The sequence below is a fragment of the Rhinolophus ferrumequinum genome, chromosome 10, assembly GCF_004115265.2.
Source record: "Rhinolophus ferrumequinum isolate MPI-CBG mRhiFer1 chromosome 10, mRhiFer1_v1.p, whole genome shotgun sequence".
In the NCBI taxonomy this organism is placed as follows: Eukaryota; Metazoa; Chordata; class Mammalia; order Chiroptera; family Rhinolophidae; genus Rhinolophus; species Rhinolophus ferrumequinum.
Genome location: NC_046293.1, coordinates 41,990 through 59,011, shown reverse-complemented (window position 1 = coordinate 59,011; position 17,022 = coordinate 41,990). Strand labels below are relative to the sequence as shown.

Sequence of the window (17,022 nt, the reverse complement as noted above, 5' to 3'; positions counted from 1 at the left end):
TCACCACCCACAGAGGACGAAGTCATCGTCCTCCAAATGTGAAGGATAGCCTTATTAGAGGAAGTGCTTCATAAAGCTCGTTTCTCGTGATCCAGATCCGGACAGTATGCCTCTTGGTGTGGCTGTGGTGACCTTTGGTGTTTACCAGCAATGACGTCTGTGTGTCACTATGGCTATACCTGTCACCTGCTTTCTCTGCATTTTAATGACAAACCTGTGATTGTGACCTTGGCCTCACCATTCACTCATGTGCAGCGATACCCAGACGAACTCCTGACAACCGATGGAGTGAACAGCTGTCTGATCAAAATTATTTTTAAAATGTTGGTTGGGAGAGTAAAGAGGAAAAGGACAGATGCCCCCCAAATCCTGCATGGCTGGGAACAGGGGTGTCAGGGCACAAATCGTGCCCTTCGTGGAACTATAATGAGGACAGTTGAGGGAGACAAAGAAGCCACCAAACTCCCTTTTATTTAGGAGACACATAAAGCGTGTTCCTTGAGTCCATTCGCTGTGAGTCCCTGGGAGGCTTATGCTGACCCCCAAATCTGCCCAGCGTCTGGTGTGGATCTCATCCACGTGTCCAGGGTGCTTGCTGGTGCCGACCCATTCCTGCCTGAGTATAGGAAAGGGGACAACTGTGGAAGGGTCAGGTACCATTGGCCATCGAGTAGGGGAAGTGAGCGAGGTGGGCGGGTTTGCAGGAGGCATTCTGAAACCACCCCCCCCAATAGGCGGGCCACAGAGAGGCCTCCTTCTCTGACTCAGGAGGGGGCTGGGCCCTCGACGGCACCACGCTGCTCTCGGTCAGGTGCTGGGTCACCCGCCGCCTTCTGCTCCAAGTCAAAGTTCTGTGAACAAAGGTGCAGGTGAGAACTGGCCCTGCCCCGCCCATGTCCAACTGCAGGTCTGGTGCTTGGAGGGGCAGACGCAGGCGTGTGCTGCCTGCAAGGGCAGCCAGGGCCACAGCACCCAGCTGTCCCACAGCCTCTGAAGAGATGCCATTTCCTCTATTGTCCCCACCCCCCCCACCCCCTTACTTACCTCAAGCTCCTGCAAAACCTCATCCATGAAGTCCTGGGAATTCTGTTTGTAAGACACAGCTAATCGAATTGCATCGTTGAATAGCTGGAGGTGGCAGGAAGGAAAACATGGCCGTGGGTTCCAGCTCACTGGACTCTGCCTGCCTTGGACCACTGGCCCCATCCTAAGCCCACACAACACGCCACACCACAAGTCACCTTCCTCAAATCACCCTGACTCCATGCACCATCGATGGACCGACCTCTCCCCAGGCCGTCACCTCCCCTATTGTCAATACTCATGAGGGCGTGAGTATTCCTGTCACCACACACTCTCTCCAGCGTCCCTTCTCTTCGCAGCTCCTGGTCCCCTCACCACTCGGCCTTCCCCTCCTCACGAGCCAGTCTCTACAGGCCGTTACCTTCACGACATTGGTGCCATCCGCAGCTGAGACAAAGTACAGGGGTAGGGAGAACTTCCTGGCGAAGTTGAAACTTTTCTGGGTCACCTTTATGTCTGCTGCAGAGAGAAGGTGGGATGTTGGCCTGTCCAGCCAGAGAAGAGGGAAGGTTCCACAGGGCTCTGGAGGCCCTCCCTGCAGAAAGGAGGCTGACCAGGACAGGCAGGGGGTGTGTCCAGTGGACTCATTTACAGGCATCAGTGTGTCAGGAAGAGGGCAGCTGGCAACCAACTGGGGAGGGTGTGACCCAGGCAACCCAGGGCTGCATCTGGGGGAGGAGGAGGATCACGGAACGCTCACTGCCCCAGAAGAGCCGGAGGAGACTGTGTTGCTGGAGGGGGCCCCAGGAGCTGCCAACACCCAGCTGCAGGGGGAGCCCCACCATCGATTTTATTGGCCACCACGATGCAAGGGATCTCTGGCCTGAACTCCCGAAGCTCCGTGTACCAGGTGTGCAGGTTCTTGTACGTGACTTTCCTCTGTACATCAAACACCTGCATTAAGCAGAGAGACAGCTCAGGGGGCAGTGTCTGTACACAATGCCCACGCCAGTGAGCAGGGCTGCATGTCACAGGCTTGGGGACTCGTCCTAGGCCTCTGCTTTGAGCTGGTCCCTCTGACCACAGAGGCTGTGCCTGTGCCTGCCCTTCTCAAGAAAGCCCCAGAACCTCAGCCAGTTCCAAAAGCATTCTTTTTTTCCCTTCTTCCACCTCCCCACCCCCACTCCGGTTCAGGCCATTGTTTCTCAGTCTAGTATAGAACACAGCTCTCTGGCCCATACCAGTATTATGAGCCTTGTGCTCCCCCCAGCTGAGGCAGTCGGTCATCGGTTGGCTGCTCACAGCAGCTCACGGTAGCTCTCACCGGTTATCGGCTGCTCCTGGCAGCACACAGCAGCTCACACCGAGCTCACACCGAGCTCCGGCTGCTCAGTGAGCTCCAGGGAGAGCCATCGTTCACAATCTTAGCTGTAGAGGGCACAGCTCACTGGCCCATGTGGAAATAGAACATGCGACCTCGGCGTTAGAGCATGGCGCTCCAAACACCTGAGCCACTGGGCTGGCCCCAAAAGCGTTCTTAAAAATCTTTACTCCTTTTTCATCTTGTCACCTAATTGTATTAACCTTTTCTAACCAAGCTGTATCATCTTACTAACCGATAGCCTGTTACAAATTTTATAAATTGTAAACTTTTTTGTCTAATTTTATTACTTAAACTCTTAAGATTCCTTTGAAACAATTTTAAACGCTTCTAGAATTTCCCTTTAGAAAATTCTGATTTATTTTAATTCTAAGCTTTCGTTTATTCTGTTACTTTGTATTTTAAACTTTTTCAAAGTAATTTTTTAAAAACTTTTATTTATTTAAGTGTGTTTTTCCAGGACCCATCAGCTCCAAGTCAAGCAGTTGTTTCAATCTAGCTGTGGAGCGTGCAGCTCACAGTGGCCTATGTGTGGATCGAACTGGCGACCTTGTTGTTAAGAGCACCGCGCTCTAACCAACTGAGCTGACCAGCCACCCCCAAAGTAATTCTTACATTTCACTATTTTGTAGCTTATCGGAATTTTATTAACTTTTTGTAACTTACAGTTTTTACCTATTTTAAGACATCTGCAGGAAGCACGAGCTGCGACCTGCCCTAAGGCAGGGAGGCCCAGCCTGGCTGCTGCAGGAACCCTTCTAGCCTCTCCCAGGTCACCTCCTGTTTCCAGGCTGTGCTGCGAACAGACTCTCTCCTCTCTCGGGCACAAACCGTCACAGACAAGCCTGTGACCAGCTGGAATGGCTGACCTTCCAAATCACCCAGTCTGTCACGGGAGCTGCCCTGACCTGCGGGCACAGGTCAGCCACTGTCGCCCCCGAGGCAGCAGGCCCACAGGGTGGGGATGCTCGTGACAGCCCTCACTCCCCAGGTCCAGTTTTAACAAATGACGTCTTGAATTGCCAGTGAAGACTTCTGATAAGCACGCGTGTAATGACACTTCCGGAACCCGTTTCACCCCAGGCTGCCCCCTTGACACCATCTAACATCTAACAGCCGACTACCTTTGTCCTGGTCTGGTTCCCAAGCTTCCGGATTTGCGAGAGGAGGAGCAGAATCCCCATCAGGGTGGAGGTGGCACCCCAGCTCCCTTGGGGGCTCCAGATCCGCACATGTTTATTAGACAGAAACTGCTCTCCACCTGCCAGGCCCCGAGCAGCTGGCTGGGGCTGACGGGGGTGGGGGGGCACCCCCATCTCAGCGGGGGCTCCTGAAGGAGGCAGGCGTCCCTCCCAGAGCAGAGACAGAAATGACAGGACCCATCTCCCAGATCTCAGGGATTGGAGGTGCTGGCTACAGAAGATTGCCAGTGTGGCTTCTGCCACCACTCTGCCCTCATCTGTCCTACCCTGTCACGCTCTTTTGTTTTGTCCCCTGATATGTACTAGTTAGAATTTTGGAAAATTTCAAGGCATTCTGTACTTAAGGGACAGTGGGGGCTCAGAATGGAAGCAGGGGCTTCATGGCAGGTCCCAAAGGACACAGGTTCACACAATCCCCCTCTCCTTTCCTGGCCTCTCCACGGCGGAGTCACGGGTCCTCTCGTGGCACTTACCACCCCCTGGCTAAGGGGTGGACTGCGGAGGACTGTGTTCTGGAGAGCAACGTGAAAGTCTGGTTTGGGAGGGAAAGCCCCTGGACTCCGGGTCCTCTCAGCCCCAGCGTCTGCCCCTGAAGAACAGCAGCAGGTGACGCTCAAGGAGCGCCCTCAGCACTGCTGGGCCCCCTGCCTGCCCCTCGGGCCAGCCTGTACGCCTCCCGTTGGTCTCGTACCATGATGCAGGCGTGGGCTTTGTGGTAGTAGGAGGCGTGCATACTCTGGAACCGCTCCTGGCCCGCCGTGTCCCAGAAATCTGCAATGTGAACACAACTCTGACTGCCTGTGGGGGGCTGGTGGGCAGAGCCCTGGGCACCACACACGTGTGGGGGGCACGGGCAGAACGGAGACCACACAACTGCCACCTGGGTGTTGCACTTGGACGTACCAAGACAGGTGTGTGTACACCTACATGCATGGGTGGGTGAGAGGGACACACAGGTCAGGAGGAAGGAGAATACAGATCGGAAGCCCCAAGAGGGAGGAAGTGGTGCCCCCCTGCCCTGAACCCACAAGATGCAAGACCCGCCACGGTCAAGACAAGGCCAACTTCCCAGACGTGGAGACTGCAGGATGCGAGGCCTGGCCAAGGGAAGGCTGTGACCTCACGCACAGCAAAAACTCTTTCTGGAGGACAGTATGTTATTTCTTCCCACCGGATACTAAAAATACCAGGTCCGAGCACAGGCCCTGCATGCTTCCCACCCTCCCAGGCCTCCTGGCTCTGCCCCTGCCTGGGGCCCACTTCCTCCCTGCTTGACTCTCCCAGGACCTCCCCTCCCTCGAGATCTGGCAGAGCAGGGCCTTGTGCCGCTCACCCACAAGGACAGTCTTGCCATCCACCGTGGCCATGTGCTTGTACAGGGTCAGGGCATATGTAGACAGCTGCTGCGGCCGACTACGGTCAGGTCAAGGAGCGGAGAGCGATGACCAGGCAGGTACGGAAGGCGCATGGCGGTGGGGGATGGGCCTCACACCCCTTTTCTGTTTGGACTTTAGACTTTACATTGAATGAATGTTGCAGAGGATCAACCTCAAATGTCGTTGGCACAACCCCCCAGGGGTGGGAGAGGCCAGTGTGTCCTGAGCATCTAAGTCTGAGGGACCCTTAGAATGGGATTGCACATGTTGGTATCTGATGGTTTATTAGCTTGACAATGCAAGCGTGACTATCCCAGGGCTGTGGCTACACGACCGCTCCAGGGTACAAAGCACCATGAGCACACAGCTGAGCAGCTATTTGTGAGTGCAGCCTGCTGTGTGCTGTCCATGAAACCCTAACCAAAGCCCGGGGATAACACTTCCCGAAGCTGCAAGAGAGAAGTCGGGACGAAAGGTGGTGGACACAAAGGAGTGCTTGAAGAAGGGGAAGCAAGACTCCCAGACCCCTCAGAGCTGGGGGCTGGGGCCTGGGGCTCTTCCTGCCCAGGGTTCTGAGTGGATTCACCTGGGAAGCTTCTAAAAACCATCCCAGCTGCCAGGGAGGGTCTCACGCCAAACCTGCACAATGTGACAACTCCTGGGCAGGGGGCCAGCAGCTCCCATTTTACAAAGTTTGTTCCCAGCAGAGATTCTTAAGTACCTGAGAGCCCAAGCTTCGAGGCTGGAGGTTCAGTGATTTGCACAAGGACCCGGGCAGTTTTCCGGGGCCCCCGAATGTAAAGCAGATTCACACATGGCTGACACTCTGTGTGATGGCACGTGGCTCACCAGCGAGAGAGCAGTACGAATGAAACGTGTGCATGCACTCACCTACCTCCATCCCTGGGCCACTGGGGCACAGGGGTGGGCATGGGGGTCAGCTGGCAGGAGGGGGGAAGGGCGGCAGGAACAAGGAGCATTTCCAACCTTGAAGGATACAATCCATCCATGAGAAACCTCTCCATAAGCCTGTAAGGAGAACATGCAAGGTGGTCAGGCACATCCCCCCAGGGCGACGAGCTGGAAGTCACCTGTGGCTCCCCCTATACTCCACAGCCACAGTTTCCTTTTAAGGACCATGACCAGGAACTGCCTGCACCGTACCCCCCAAACCCGTGAAGTCCCTGGCACCCTCAGCTGTAAAACCGACACAGCACCCACAACTGCTTTGCTTGTGGGCAGGAACTCTGGCGTACTCCTTTCTAGGCCCCATAGCAGCTTGTCACCAGCATTAATTGAAGAAATAAAGACCTGTCTTCTGAACCATATGTCTACACCCGAGGTCTGTGTGAACCATAATAAACTCAGCAGCTCCACAGCGAAGTTTGTGTAATACACTAACCCTGCTCCTGCCCCTGAATTACATGCTTGAGGCACTGCTGCATTTTCCAAGCCTGGAACCTGGGAATCACCATTACTAAGCCTCATAACAAGAGCTCACATCACTGCCATTACGTTCACCGGCCACGTGAGCCTCTCAGACGTGTCATCTCGACCTCTGCACACTGCTGACTACAATCACGTGTTTTACGTGTGGGAACCGAGCAGGGAGGCTGTGCCCTCCGCTTGCAAGCTGTGTCCTCAACATGCTGCAGGTCTCCCAGGGCTTTGTTTAAACGCCACCTGAGCAGTGAGACTTTCCCCAATGACCTTGTACTAGCCTACTTTGTACTCCCTCTCTGCTCTGCAGGGACACCAACGGAAACATGACATATTGTCCTTACTGACTCTGTCTCTCAAACAGAATCGAATGCCCGTGAAAGCAGTTTTTGAATTTTCAGTTTATTGCCCAGGTCCCCAGGTCCCAGGTCAAAAAACACTGGGACTATAACCAGTGCTCAAACACCACGGAAAAACCTGCAGCCACGCCGTCAGCCCATGTGCAAAGGCCGGGTGGGGAGTGCGACTTCTACCCTTTCAGGATGGCAACACTGCACCCACAATGTTCCCAGGCCGGGTGGGGGCCAAGTAGGGAGCAGTGCCCCCTTCCCTACATGGTGAGGAGGGTCCTCCTCAGCATCAGGAGACCACAGGGGCTGGACCTCATTCCCACCAGCAGTTAGTTGGTGGGAGTGGCTGACGTGCTGGTCCCACCGCTGCTGACACAGTGTCACAGGAGGCGGTTGAAACAGAAGGCTCAGATAGGATCCAGAAACTCTGAACATGATATTCAGAAGGTTCAAGTTTCAACAGGAAATCATTTATCACTCCAAGAACCAGGAAGACCTCAAACTGAATGCAAAATGACAGACACCAACACTGCCGGTACAGATGCTAAAACCATCTGACAAAGCTTTAAAAGGAGCATCATAAAAATGCAGCAATGAGCAATTACAGATGTGCTTGAAATAAATGAAACTATAGAAAGTCCCAGCAATGGACTATTTTTCAGCACAGAAATAGAAGACATAAAGGACACAAAGGATATGTCAGAAAATTTGAAAAATACAAGAACCAAAATGAAAAACTCACTGAATAGGCTCATGGCACGATGGAAAGAACAGAGGAAGAATCACTGAACTTTCAAACAGAACAAAAGAAATTACCAATATGTACATTAGTAAGCAAATGGACTGGAAAGAATAAACAGAGCCTCAGGGAACTATGGGAATACATGATGACATGAATGTCATCAGAGTCCTAGAAGAAGAGGAAAAAGCATACCAGGCAAAAAAAGCAAGAGAAAAAATAATCCTGAAAACTTCCCAAATTTGGGAAAAGATATACACCTATAGAGTGAAGAAGCTGAACAAAAGTCAAGCAGGAGAAACCCAAAGAAATCCACACCAGGACACAGCATCATAAAACTCCTGACACCTAAAGACAAAGAAAAAAACCTTGCAAGCAAGGAGACATGACATTGCACCATCCAAACGGCACAGGATTTCTAGGCAGGAGTGGCACAGCCTTCTCAAGTGCTGGAAAAAGAGAACTGTCAATGCAGAACCCCACCCAGTGACAATACCCCTCAGGAGTGAAGTGGAGTCAAGAAGTTCCCACACGAAGACAAAGAAGGAGGAATCCTGGAGCATCAGAAAGGAAGAAGGAAAAATGTAGGTAAGCACGGTACACTTTTTTCTCCCCTTGAATTTTTAAAATTATTTTTGATGGTGCAGAGGAAAATTTTAAAACAAAGTTACCTAAAGGAAAACTGTTTATACATCAGTCTAACAGGTATACTGAAAGGTATGTACATGTAATATAGCATCTAGAAGAAGCACCATGAAAGCTACAGTCTCTTAACAAAACATACTCACCATATGATATAGCTACAAAATGAAAATTGATGTCTATACAAAAATCTGTACACGTATGTTCATAGCAACTTTATGTGTAACAGCCAAAACCCAGAAACAACCAAAATGTCACTTAATGGGTGACTGTAAGTTTTGAAAAAGCAAAATGTGGCACATCTGTTCCACGGACTATTACTCAGCAATGAAAAGGAACAAACTATTAATATACCAAACATCTGAGATGGATCTTAAAGGTATGATGCTGAGTAGAAAAGGCTACATACTATATGACTCCATTTATACAACGTTGCCAAGATGACATAATTGTAGAGGTGGAGAATACACTAGTGGTCCCAGGAGGTCGGGATGGTGGGGGAGGGGGTGAGGTGGGTGTGACTACAGACGCCTCTGCAGTGATGGAATACTGTCGCATCTCAATGCTAGTGATTAGGCGTACAAATGTATACGTCATAAAATGACATAGAATTACGTAGTCACTGAACCAATGCCAGCTTTCTGACTGTGACACTGTGTTATAGTTCCCTGAGATTAACCCCTGGGGAGACTGCGTGAAGGGCACACAAGCCCTCTCTGTACTCTTTCATTTGAGAATGAAAATAAAGGAAACAGAAAAAAAAGACTGGGAGAAGATATGTGCAATGCCAATAACTGACAAAGAATTAACACACAGGAAATATACACAGCTCTGCTAAAACAGAAGCAGCTTTGTTGAGAGTTCTTATCATAAATGGATGTTGCATTTTGGCAAATGCTTCTTCTCCATCTACTGGGATGATCAGATGATTTCTACCCCTCATTTTGTTAACATGGGGAATCACACTGATGGATTTGTGGATGTTAAGCCATCCTTGCATCCCTGGAATAAATCCCACTTGGTCACAATACATGATCCTTTCAGTGTATCATTGAATTCGTTTTGCTAATATTTTGTTGAGGACTTCTGCATCTATCTTCATCAGGCTATTGGCCTGTAATTTTCTTTTCTTGTGGTGTCCTCCTTGTCTGGTTTTGGTATCAAAGTAATGCCGGCTTCGTAAAATGAGTTTGGAAGTGTTCCTTCCTCTTCTCGTTTTTGGAAGAGTTTGAGAAGGATTAGCATTAATCCGAGAGCTTGGGACATGGGCGTGCTGTGTATTTTCTGCTTGTAAATTTCCCCCAGTTAAATCTAGTTTGTATTTAGACCACTTGGCCATAGTGAGTTGTGTGCTTTTGCCTCTTCGCACAATGACGGACAGTCATTAAGGGGAAAATGAGACCCCAAAGGCCAAGTTAGACAGCTGTCGAAGAAAAAAGGCAATGCGTCTGGACCTAAATACTCTTAAGGAGGGAATCAGAAAAGGCCATGTGTTGTTATCAAGCAGAAAGAACATCTGGGATCAAGGAAATCTGTAAGAAGAAAGGCCTGGGGGCAGACTAAAGTGACTCCCCAGTGGGAAGAAGTCTTCTTGAGCTGCAGAGAGAGAAGCCATAGGAAGAGCATGGATCCCTCTCATAACTGGGCCAGCCCTACCCGTGGTGCAGAAAATGTGAAGCAAAAGCATGGAGGACTGGCTGAGTCTCCCGGTGGCTTGGTTACAGGGGGGACTCAGGGAGGGGCTCTCATCTACCACCCAGAACAGAGTCTGACCTGGGAGTGCTCAGCACTGGCTGAGTGAGTGTCCAGTGAAGGGCGGCACCCAGTTAGGACGATCAGGAGAGGGCCAGGCCTCGCACTAAGGGAGAGCACCTCCTTGCACTAGATCTAGCGAGGAAGGTGGCACATGCAGGGGTGAAGGAGAAGCCCTGCCCGGGATGCAGTGCCCAGGTCTGAGGACAATGCTTGCACCTGCAGTGGTGGTGCTATGTCCCCAGAGCCCACCCTCCACAGAGGCCAGCAGAGCCAGAAGCAGACGCCCAAAGAGGCAACAGGTCAGGAAGCATGAAGGTGCCACAAGACAGAGGTGCCTCAAAGAGGGCCCAGTGGCTGGGGCTGCCACACCATGTGAGGCAGTGGCATCGCCTCAAAGCCCCTGTGCAGAGCTGAGGCCGGGCACACGGGTGCTGTTCAAGGATGAATACACGTCAACTAACCTCTTCACAGTCTTCTCCATACTGCGCTGAGATGCGCAAGGTGGAGATGGTGAAACCTGGCACAGAACTCCTGAGCCCCACTGACAGAGAACCAGGATATTCTCGCCTGCCCGCCTTCCCTCCTGTGCCCTGTGTGTCCGTCACAGCCTCTGTCTCCGGGACAGTGTTTTGCCTGAGATGCAGTACGGTGCTGGGGCCTGAACTGAGCTCCCCAACACACTGGGGACTTCCGACATCCTCTTAACTGCCTGTTGTTCTTTTAAGTGAGGCTCATAAGACACTGGCGTTGGTCCTGGGGTCTGGGTAGCACTGAGTGTGCAGACCAGCCACCCCAGGTGTCCCATCAAGCTCGCTCTGCCGGCCTGCCATTCCTGCGCTCTGCTGACCGTGAACTGGGGTGGGAAAGGGGGTGTTACGTACTGCATAATCTCCGCAAGCCACCACACCTGCCCCCACTGTCACTGCCTAGGCCTGCTGCTGACGATGGGCAGAGCACTGTGAAATACTAGAGCTGCAGTGTGCGCGTCTGGGGTGGGGCAGAGAGGGAACGTGAATTCATGAAGACCTGAAAACCAGCAAAGCCTCTGGAGGATTATTCACAGCTACGTGAAAGATAAGGTAGGAAACACTGTGGACCTGGGGCTCCGGGAGATAAGACTAAACCTGACACCTGCTCGGGGCAAGTCTGCCCTGATCCTGTGAAGTGTGCCTTCACCAGCCCAAGGAAGGTGAGAAACAGGGTGACTCCTCCTGAGACAAGCTGCCAGCTCTCCAGGTGTGGAGTTCCACACCTTTGCACATAGATGCTGAAGTCAGATGAAAGAATAAACCAATCTTTCTGCTGATTTCTACCCTCTCTTCTCAATCGCAGGGAGTCCCTCCAAAAAAAAGCATCTTCACCTTCATTCAATCTGTCCATGGTTATGCCTGTCACAGCTCTCACACCCCCTCTCCACTCCCACTGCCTCCTCCTTACTCTCTCAGCCCACGGACTATATACAGGAAGACCAGTTCTTACCTCCTCACCCTGGGCTGCTTCAGTAGTCGCTGGGGTGACCCACAGCACACCTCCTGCCAGGACTCATGGAAAAAGCTCACCTTCCTCAGTCCTTATGACTTGCCTCCCCAACGCCGCACACACACACAGCTGATTGGACCCCCCATTTCTCCAGCATACACCTGGCCTCCAGCATGACCGCTCTCTCACCACTCCCACAGAAGCCACGCTCCCGGTGCCTCTGGAGGACGTTGCTAGTGACCCAGGCCCACTGTGAGCCTGGCCTTCCTTCTGTCAAGTCCCCACGTACTTGGACTTGCCCACAGCGCTGTCCCCCAGGCATATGATCTTCACGCTGTCATCAGCATCGTATTTCGTTTGGTCCAGCTCACCGGGTCTGGCTCTGTCCTCGGCCATTGGCTCCTGGCTGCAACGAGGGGCTCAATTCAGGGGGCGGGATCTTGTCACTGTCTGGGAAGACCAAGAACAGGCTGTTGTTGAAGAGATGAGATTTCCCCTCAATCAACTCTGCTTCCTCCTCTTCCTCAACAGGGGAGACAATGAGCAGACGAGACAGGGGCCCTCGGACACACTTACCTCCTTCTCTCCTCCCCTCTACCCAGCCACCACGTGCTGAACCGTGGGGTATACTTGTCCCCACCAAGATCCTCTTAGGGTGCTCTGCTCTACATCATAGCAGTACAGCTGTGCTCAGGGCCACACCTCCCAACTTACCCTGATAAGCAGTATTCTAAAGCCACGTTAAAACTACAAGTTTTACATACAAAGTTTTCTCACTTGTAAAACAGGGACAAAAAACAGTGCCCATGTCACATGATCGATGTGAGATACTGTCTGGCAAGAGACCATTCTCTGGAGTGTGAGCTCTGGTCGCTGAACGATGACCACCCAGCCACGGGCGCCTGACCTGTATTCCGGATCCTGTCTCATGCCTCTCACCTCCTTTTCAACTTGCTACCCCACTGCAACCAGTAGCTGCCTCCTCCTCTCTCAATGCGGGCATTCGCTAATCCCGACTCTCTAGGGTTATGCCAACCTTTGCCAGTTCCAAGTCTCTCCTAAATGCTGAGGCCAGAGCTGTACCCCCTCCCGTGCCGTGATCGCGTCTCTCAGTGCCAGACTCACAGGTGCAGCTGAGCGCCTACCAGAAGGGGGCAGCAGCCTGCGCCACGCAGGCATGGACAAGGACAACACACGAAAGCACGGACACGTGCGTCCTACCCACCTCCTCACGCGCCCCATCCACACAGGACATCAGCAGACACCCAGTGCCGGCCTCGGGGTAACTTCATGTGCAGCTGCTCCGCCACCCTCACTGCAAAGACAACTTCGCAGACACGACTGGGAATGGACCACAGTGCAGACTCCGCTAACGAGGCCCAGGAACGGCGCGACAAGGCAGCAGCAGTCCTAGCTCTTCATCAGCACTCACCGCGACTGGGGAGCACGACGAGGGCTGTCGCCTCCACCTCCGCCCTGTGGCCGAAGCGACCTGTTGGAAAGACCTTCAATGGTTTGTCGCTGTTCTCACGCTCCAGTGGGCAAACTCTCTGTCACTCAGCAAATATCCTGGGGGCCCCGAACACGTCTGGGAACCACCTCCCCACCGTGCCCGCCAAGGACGGCCAGGGAGCGGCGGTCCCACAGGCTGAACCCGCGACCGGGCGGCCCTGCGCGAGGGAAGCAGACCAGGAAGGCCGCGGTCGCCCCGCGCTGGGCCAGACGCCCCCCGGGCTCCGCACCGCCCTCGGCCCGCGTCCCATCCCGGATCCCGCCTCATCTCGGGCCCCAGGTGCCAGCCCGAGCTCACGCAGCGCCTCCCTCGGCGGCCGACTCGCCCCGCGTCCTCGCAGCTGCTACGCAACCGCACAAGGACCCCGACAGAGCTGCCCTGCGAGGGCCTGAAGGACCCCGCCGGGCGCGGGCTGGCCCCGGCGGTGCCTGGCGGGAGTCCCCCGGAGAGGATGCATCCGGCCTGCGCTGGCCCGAGGCTGTGGAGAGGCGGGAGCCTGGGGTGGGCGTGGGCTCGGGACCGAGTCAGGGTTCACGCGGCCGCAAGCATCGGGAGTGACCGGCAGCCTCGGGCGGGGCTCTGGGGCGCAGGCGCGGGGGCCGGGGGGCGGGGCAGCGGCTAGGCCGCTGCCCTCGGGAGAGTGGTGGGGCGGGGCGTCCCGTGCGGGAGGCGTGGGAACTGGCGATTCTGAAGTTTCGAACTGTGATGGCGTGATGTGAGCAAATATGTCCACCTGTCGGCATTTTTCTCTACCTATTGACTGAGCGAGAATTAGCAGGGACCCCCCTCCCGTCCCCTCCCCCCCAACACACACACACCTCTGCGCCGCCCGGCACCGGACCGCTGGCTCAGGTGCATTCGTGGATCCAGTCAACAGGTACCTGCTGAGAGCAGGTGTGTGCCGGGCTAGCCGTTCCTCCTCGGGACTGAGGCTACACAGCCGCGAGCACATCAGAGCTGCCTTCTTGGAGCTGACCTTCCAGGGGCAGGCCGCTGTCAATCAAATAGCGGCGCTCGTAGTTGCAGAGCAGTCCTTTGAAGAACGTGCTCCAGTCGGGGCATAAAGTGCAACGGGACTGGGAAGTCCAGCGGTCGCGCAGACGCTCACGAGGGGAAAGTCTTGGAACTGAAAGGCTCGTGAGGCTGGAGCAAAAGAAAGCTAAGGGGAGAGGGTGTGGGGTCCGGGCCCCCAGGCAGATGAGCTGGCGGGCGGTCCACCCGCTTCGTGGGACACCGTGTGCATGACAGCGGGCCTGCAGGGCCTGCCAGATTTCACCCACAGGAGGGCTCTTTGTGTTGCTGGACCTACATAACCTTGCTGCTTCTTCACCTGGGTGTGGATCACTACCCCACCAGAGACTCTCCTCTGGTCAGTAAGTCGCGATAATCTATGTCCTGCCCTTATCCTCCTGGTGTGTTCTTTGGGCTTGGCTTCTCTGGCACAAATCTTGGAACAATTCAGACTCAGTCCGGACGGAGGGGTTCAAGGTGACTCTGGAAAGACACAAGGGCCAAAGCACGCAACACCTCGCAAGTCATCACGACTGGGTGGGGCTGAGTGAGTGAGTGAGTGAGTGAGTGTGTGTGTGTGTGTGGCGGGGCTGGGGGGTGGGGGGTAGTTTGTACCCTGAGAGCAAAGAGCTCCTTGAAGGGGTCTATGACTGTAACCAGAGGCCAAATGAGTCTGGGGCTCGTGCTGCCTGCACTGCTAATAGACCCACACAGGAGTTGGGTCATAGAATAAGCGTTTATTATCAGAGCACCGGTGGTCTGAGAACGCAGCGGGTTAACACCTCCAAAAACTGCCTTCCCATTCTCAGACCAGCTGGGGGTATTTAAGGGAAAATCAGGGCGATCTCCCAGAGGCCGCAGGACATCCTGGGGGTCTGTTGTCATTTCATGACGCCCTTCGCCTCCCCTCCCACCTCCATCATATCTTGTGGCCCCCAGAACGGTGGGGGAGTAACCTGGGAAAATGCTAAGCGATAGAGTTTGTAATTAGCAAGCATCTACAAGGTGATCTTCTAAGATAAGCAGCAGGAACCGGGACAGGGCGTCCCGAGCATTCTGAGTACAGGGGGCCCAGCTGGGCCCTGCTTCATGACTAGATTTGCATTTTTAGGTCCTGTGAGGAGGACTTGCTGCACAAGTCTGGGACTCGGGTGGTGGCAGTGAGAGAGCTTTGGGAGGTAAAGTTGCCAGGAGTTGGTGATAGCTTGGGTATGGAGGTGGGGTCGGAGGATGTCAAGGGGAGCCCTCAAGATACCTGGCAAATATTCCTCTTGGTCTTGGGTTTCTCAGGAAGAGTGGGTTGGCTGAGCTGTCTGCGTTTTGCTGTGAAACTGTGCAAAGCATCCAGGAAGCCTTGGCCTGACTTCTTTGTTTGGGCCCGACCCTGGATTGCTTTTCCTGTGACTGCCAGGCCAGTGTCAGGTGGAGAGAGGGCTGGCTGGCCTCTGTCCTGCTTGTGATCAGACACCTTGTCTGTGATGGCAGATTTAGAAGGTCACCAGACAGGATCATGCAAAGCGACTTCAAAAGTCTTTTAGTCCAATTTACAAAAATGCTTTGTTTTTATATCATTTCCACAATCAAAGATGCATAAAATAAGGCTACAGGGGTGCATTTAGTGGAGGCTGGAGGAGCACCTGTGCCAAGAAGTGTTCTAGCACCTTGAGATACCGATGGCTGGGACAGTCCCTCCCCCTGGTGTCGAGTGTCTATGAGCTCCGACATGAGGGAGAACAGAGTGTGTAAAAGGGTGTGATTGGGGCAGGTGAGGTCTTGGCTGTCTGTAAGCTTAGGTCAGAGGAGGCTGGTGTCCAGCAAGGATCCAGTCCCTGGCCACTTTCCAGTTCTCGTCCACTAATTTTCCAATTCTAGAACAGATGGGGAGGCACTCAGGACAGAGGCCTTAAGGGGGACAGCAGTCAGTGTAACCTGTGTCAGGTCATCCAGGAGTGTGACTTGTAAATCCTCTTGGAGGGGCCGGCCCGGTGGCTCCGGCGTTTGGAGCTCCGTGCTTCTAACTCCGAAGGCTGCCGGTTCCATTCCCACATGGGCCAGTGGGCTCTCAACCACAAGGTTGTCGGTTCGACTCCCGCAAGGGATGGTGGGCTGTGCCCCCTGCAACTAACAATGGCAACTGGACCTGGAGCTGAGCTGCGCCCTCCACAACTAAGACTGAAAGGACAACAACTTAACTTGGAAAAAAGGCCTGGAAGTACACACTGTTCCCCAAGAAAGTCCTATTCCCCTTCCCCAATAAAATCTTTTAAAAATATAAACCAATCCATCCATCCATCCATCCATCCTCTGGGAAAGCAGGATGTTGAAGAGGAAGCAGTACTGGTGGGAACGGGCAGGGCGTCAACCTGAGTTTCCCTTGACTGGGTGACTCGCTTGGAGGCTCGCAGTCCCACAGACCAGAATATGTACCCCACAGGCAATTCAGCCCCTCTCCCACTCTCTCCTCCATGTGCCTAAGTGGGCAATTGAAAAGAAGAATGTCCCCCGTCAAGCACTGTATGAGCATCAGTGCAGAGAGGCCTGTTGGCCCAGAAGGCTATATGGTCCTGAAGTGGGAGGGATGCGGTGCAGTGCTTGTGGGGTCTCCAGCTCCGTGGGTGCAGGAGCAGCAGCCCAGCTCGCCAGGCCCCATTAGCCTGTGCAGGCCTTCACTTTTGTTCTGGAGGTGAGAGCGGGCCCGGCATCACGAGCATTCAAGTGCCAGAAGCCCCTTTGGGGACAGCTGCAGAGGCCGTGCCAGCAGCAGTGGACACTGCTTTCATTACACCCCACACATTTTCATACATTGTGTTTTCACTTTCATTCAGTTCAAGATACTGTAAAGTTTCTCTTGAGATTTCTTTGGCCCACGTGTTATTTAGAAGTTTATATTTTAACTTCCAAGTGTCTGGGGTTTTCCAGCCATCTTTCTCTTGTGGACTTCTAGCTTGGTTCCATTGTGTTCTGAGAACACGCACTGCATGGTTTCTATTCTTTTCAATGCCTTAGGAGTGTTTATGGCCCAGAATGTGGTCTGTCTGGGTGAATGTCCCATGTGCCCTTGACAAGAATGTGGGTTCCACTGTGACTGGGTGTTTGCCATTCTTTAAAGTT

General features: G+C 53.6%; 1 protein-coding gene across 5 annotated transcripts; it reads right to left on the bottom strand.

Annotated features, from left to right (window-relative positions):
- Positions 1 to 453: 453 nt before the first annotated feature.
- RABL2B (RAB, member of RAS oncogene family like 2B) lies at positions 454 to 12,751 on the bottom strand. Of its 5 annotated transcripts, none has more exons than XM_033117846.1 (9): positions 12,613 to 12,751; positions 11,677 to 11,837; positions 5,982 to 6,011; positions 4,940 to 5,019; positions 4,298 to 4,377; positions 1,866 to 1,977; positions 1,445 to 1,542; positions 1,045 to 1,128; positions 454 to 851 (listed from the first exon to the last, which is right to left on the bottom strand). In XM_033117846.1, the coding sequence occupies exons 2-9, from the start codon at positions 11,781 to 11,783 to the stop codon at positions 765 to 767; spliced, it is 678 nt and encodes a 225-aa protein (XP_032973737.1). In that variant the 5' UTR covers positions 11,784 to 11,837; positions 12,613 to 12,751; the 3' UTR covers positions 454 to 764. The 5 variants fall into 5 exon arrangements, with proteins under 5 accessions (XP_032973737.1, XP_032973738.1, XP_032973735.1 ...); XM_033117847.1 differs by having other exon boundaries at positions 1,445 to 1,539; XM_033117844.1 differs by having other exon boundaries at positions 11,677 to 11,793; positions 12,613 to 12,747.
- Positions 12,752 to 17,022: the final 4,271 nt, after the last annotated feature.

Coding starts and splice junctions, on each gene's coding strand:
- RABL2B (XM_033117844.1), bottom strand. Junction 1,978..4,297: donor AAGCCCACGCCTGCATCATG/GTACGAGACCAA, acceptor TGCTTAATGCAG/GTGTTTGATGTACAGAGGAA. Junction 1,129..1,444: donor ATGGCACCAATGTCGTGAAG/GTAACGGCCTGT, acceptor TGCCACCTCCAG/CTATTCAACGATGCAATTCG.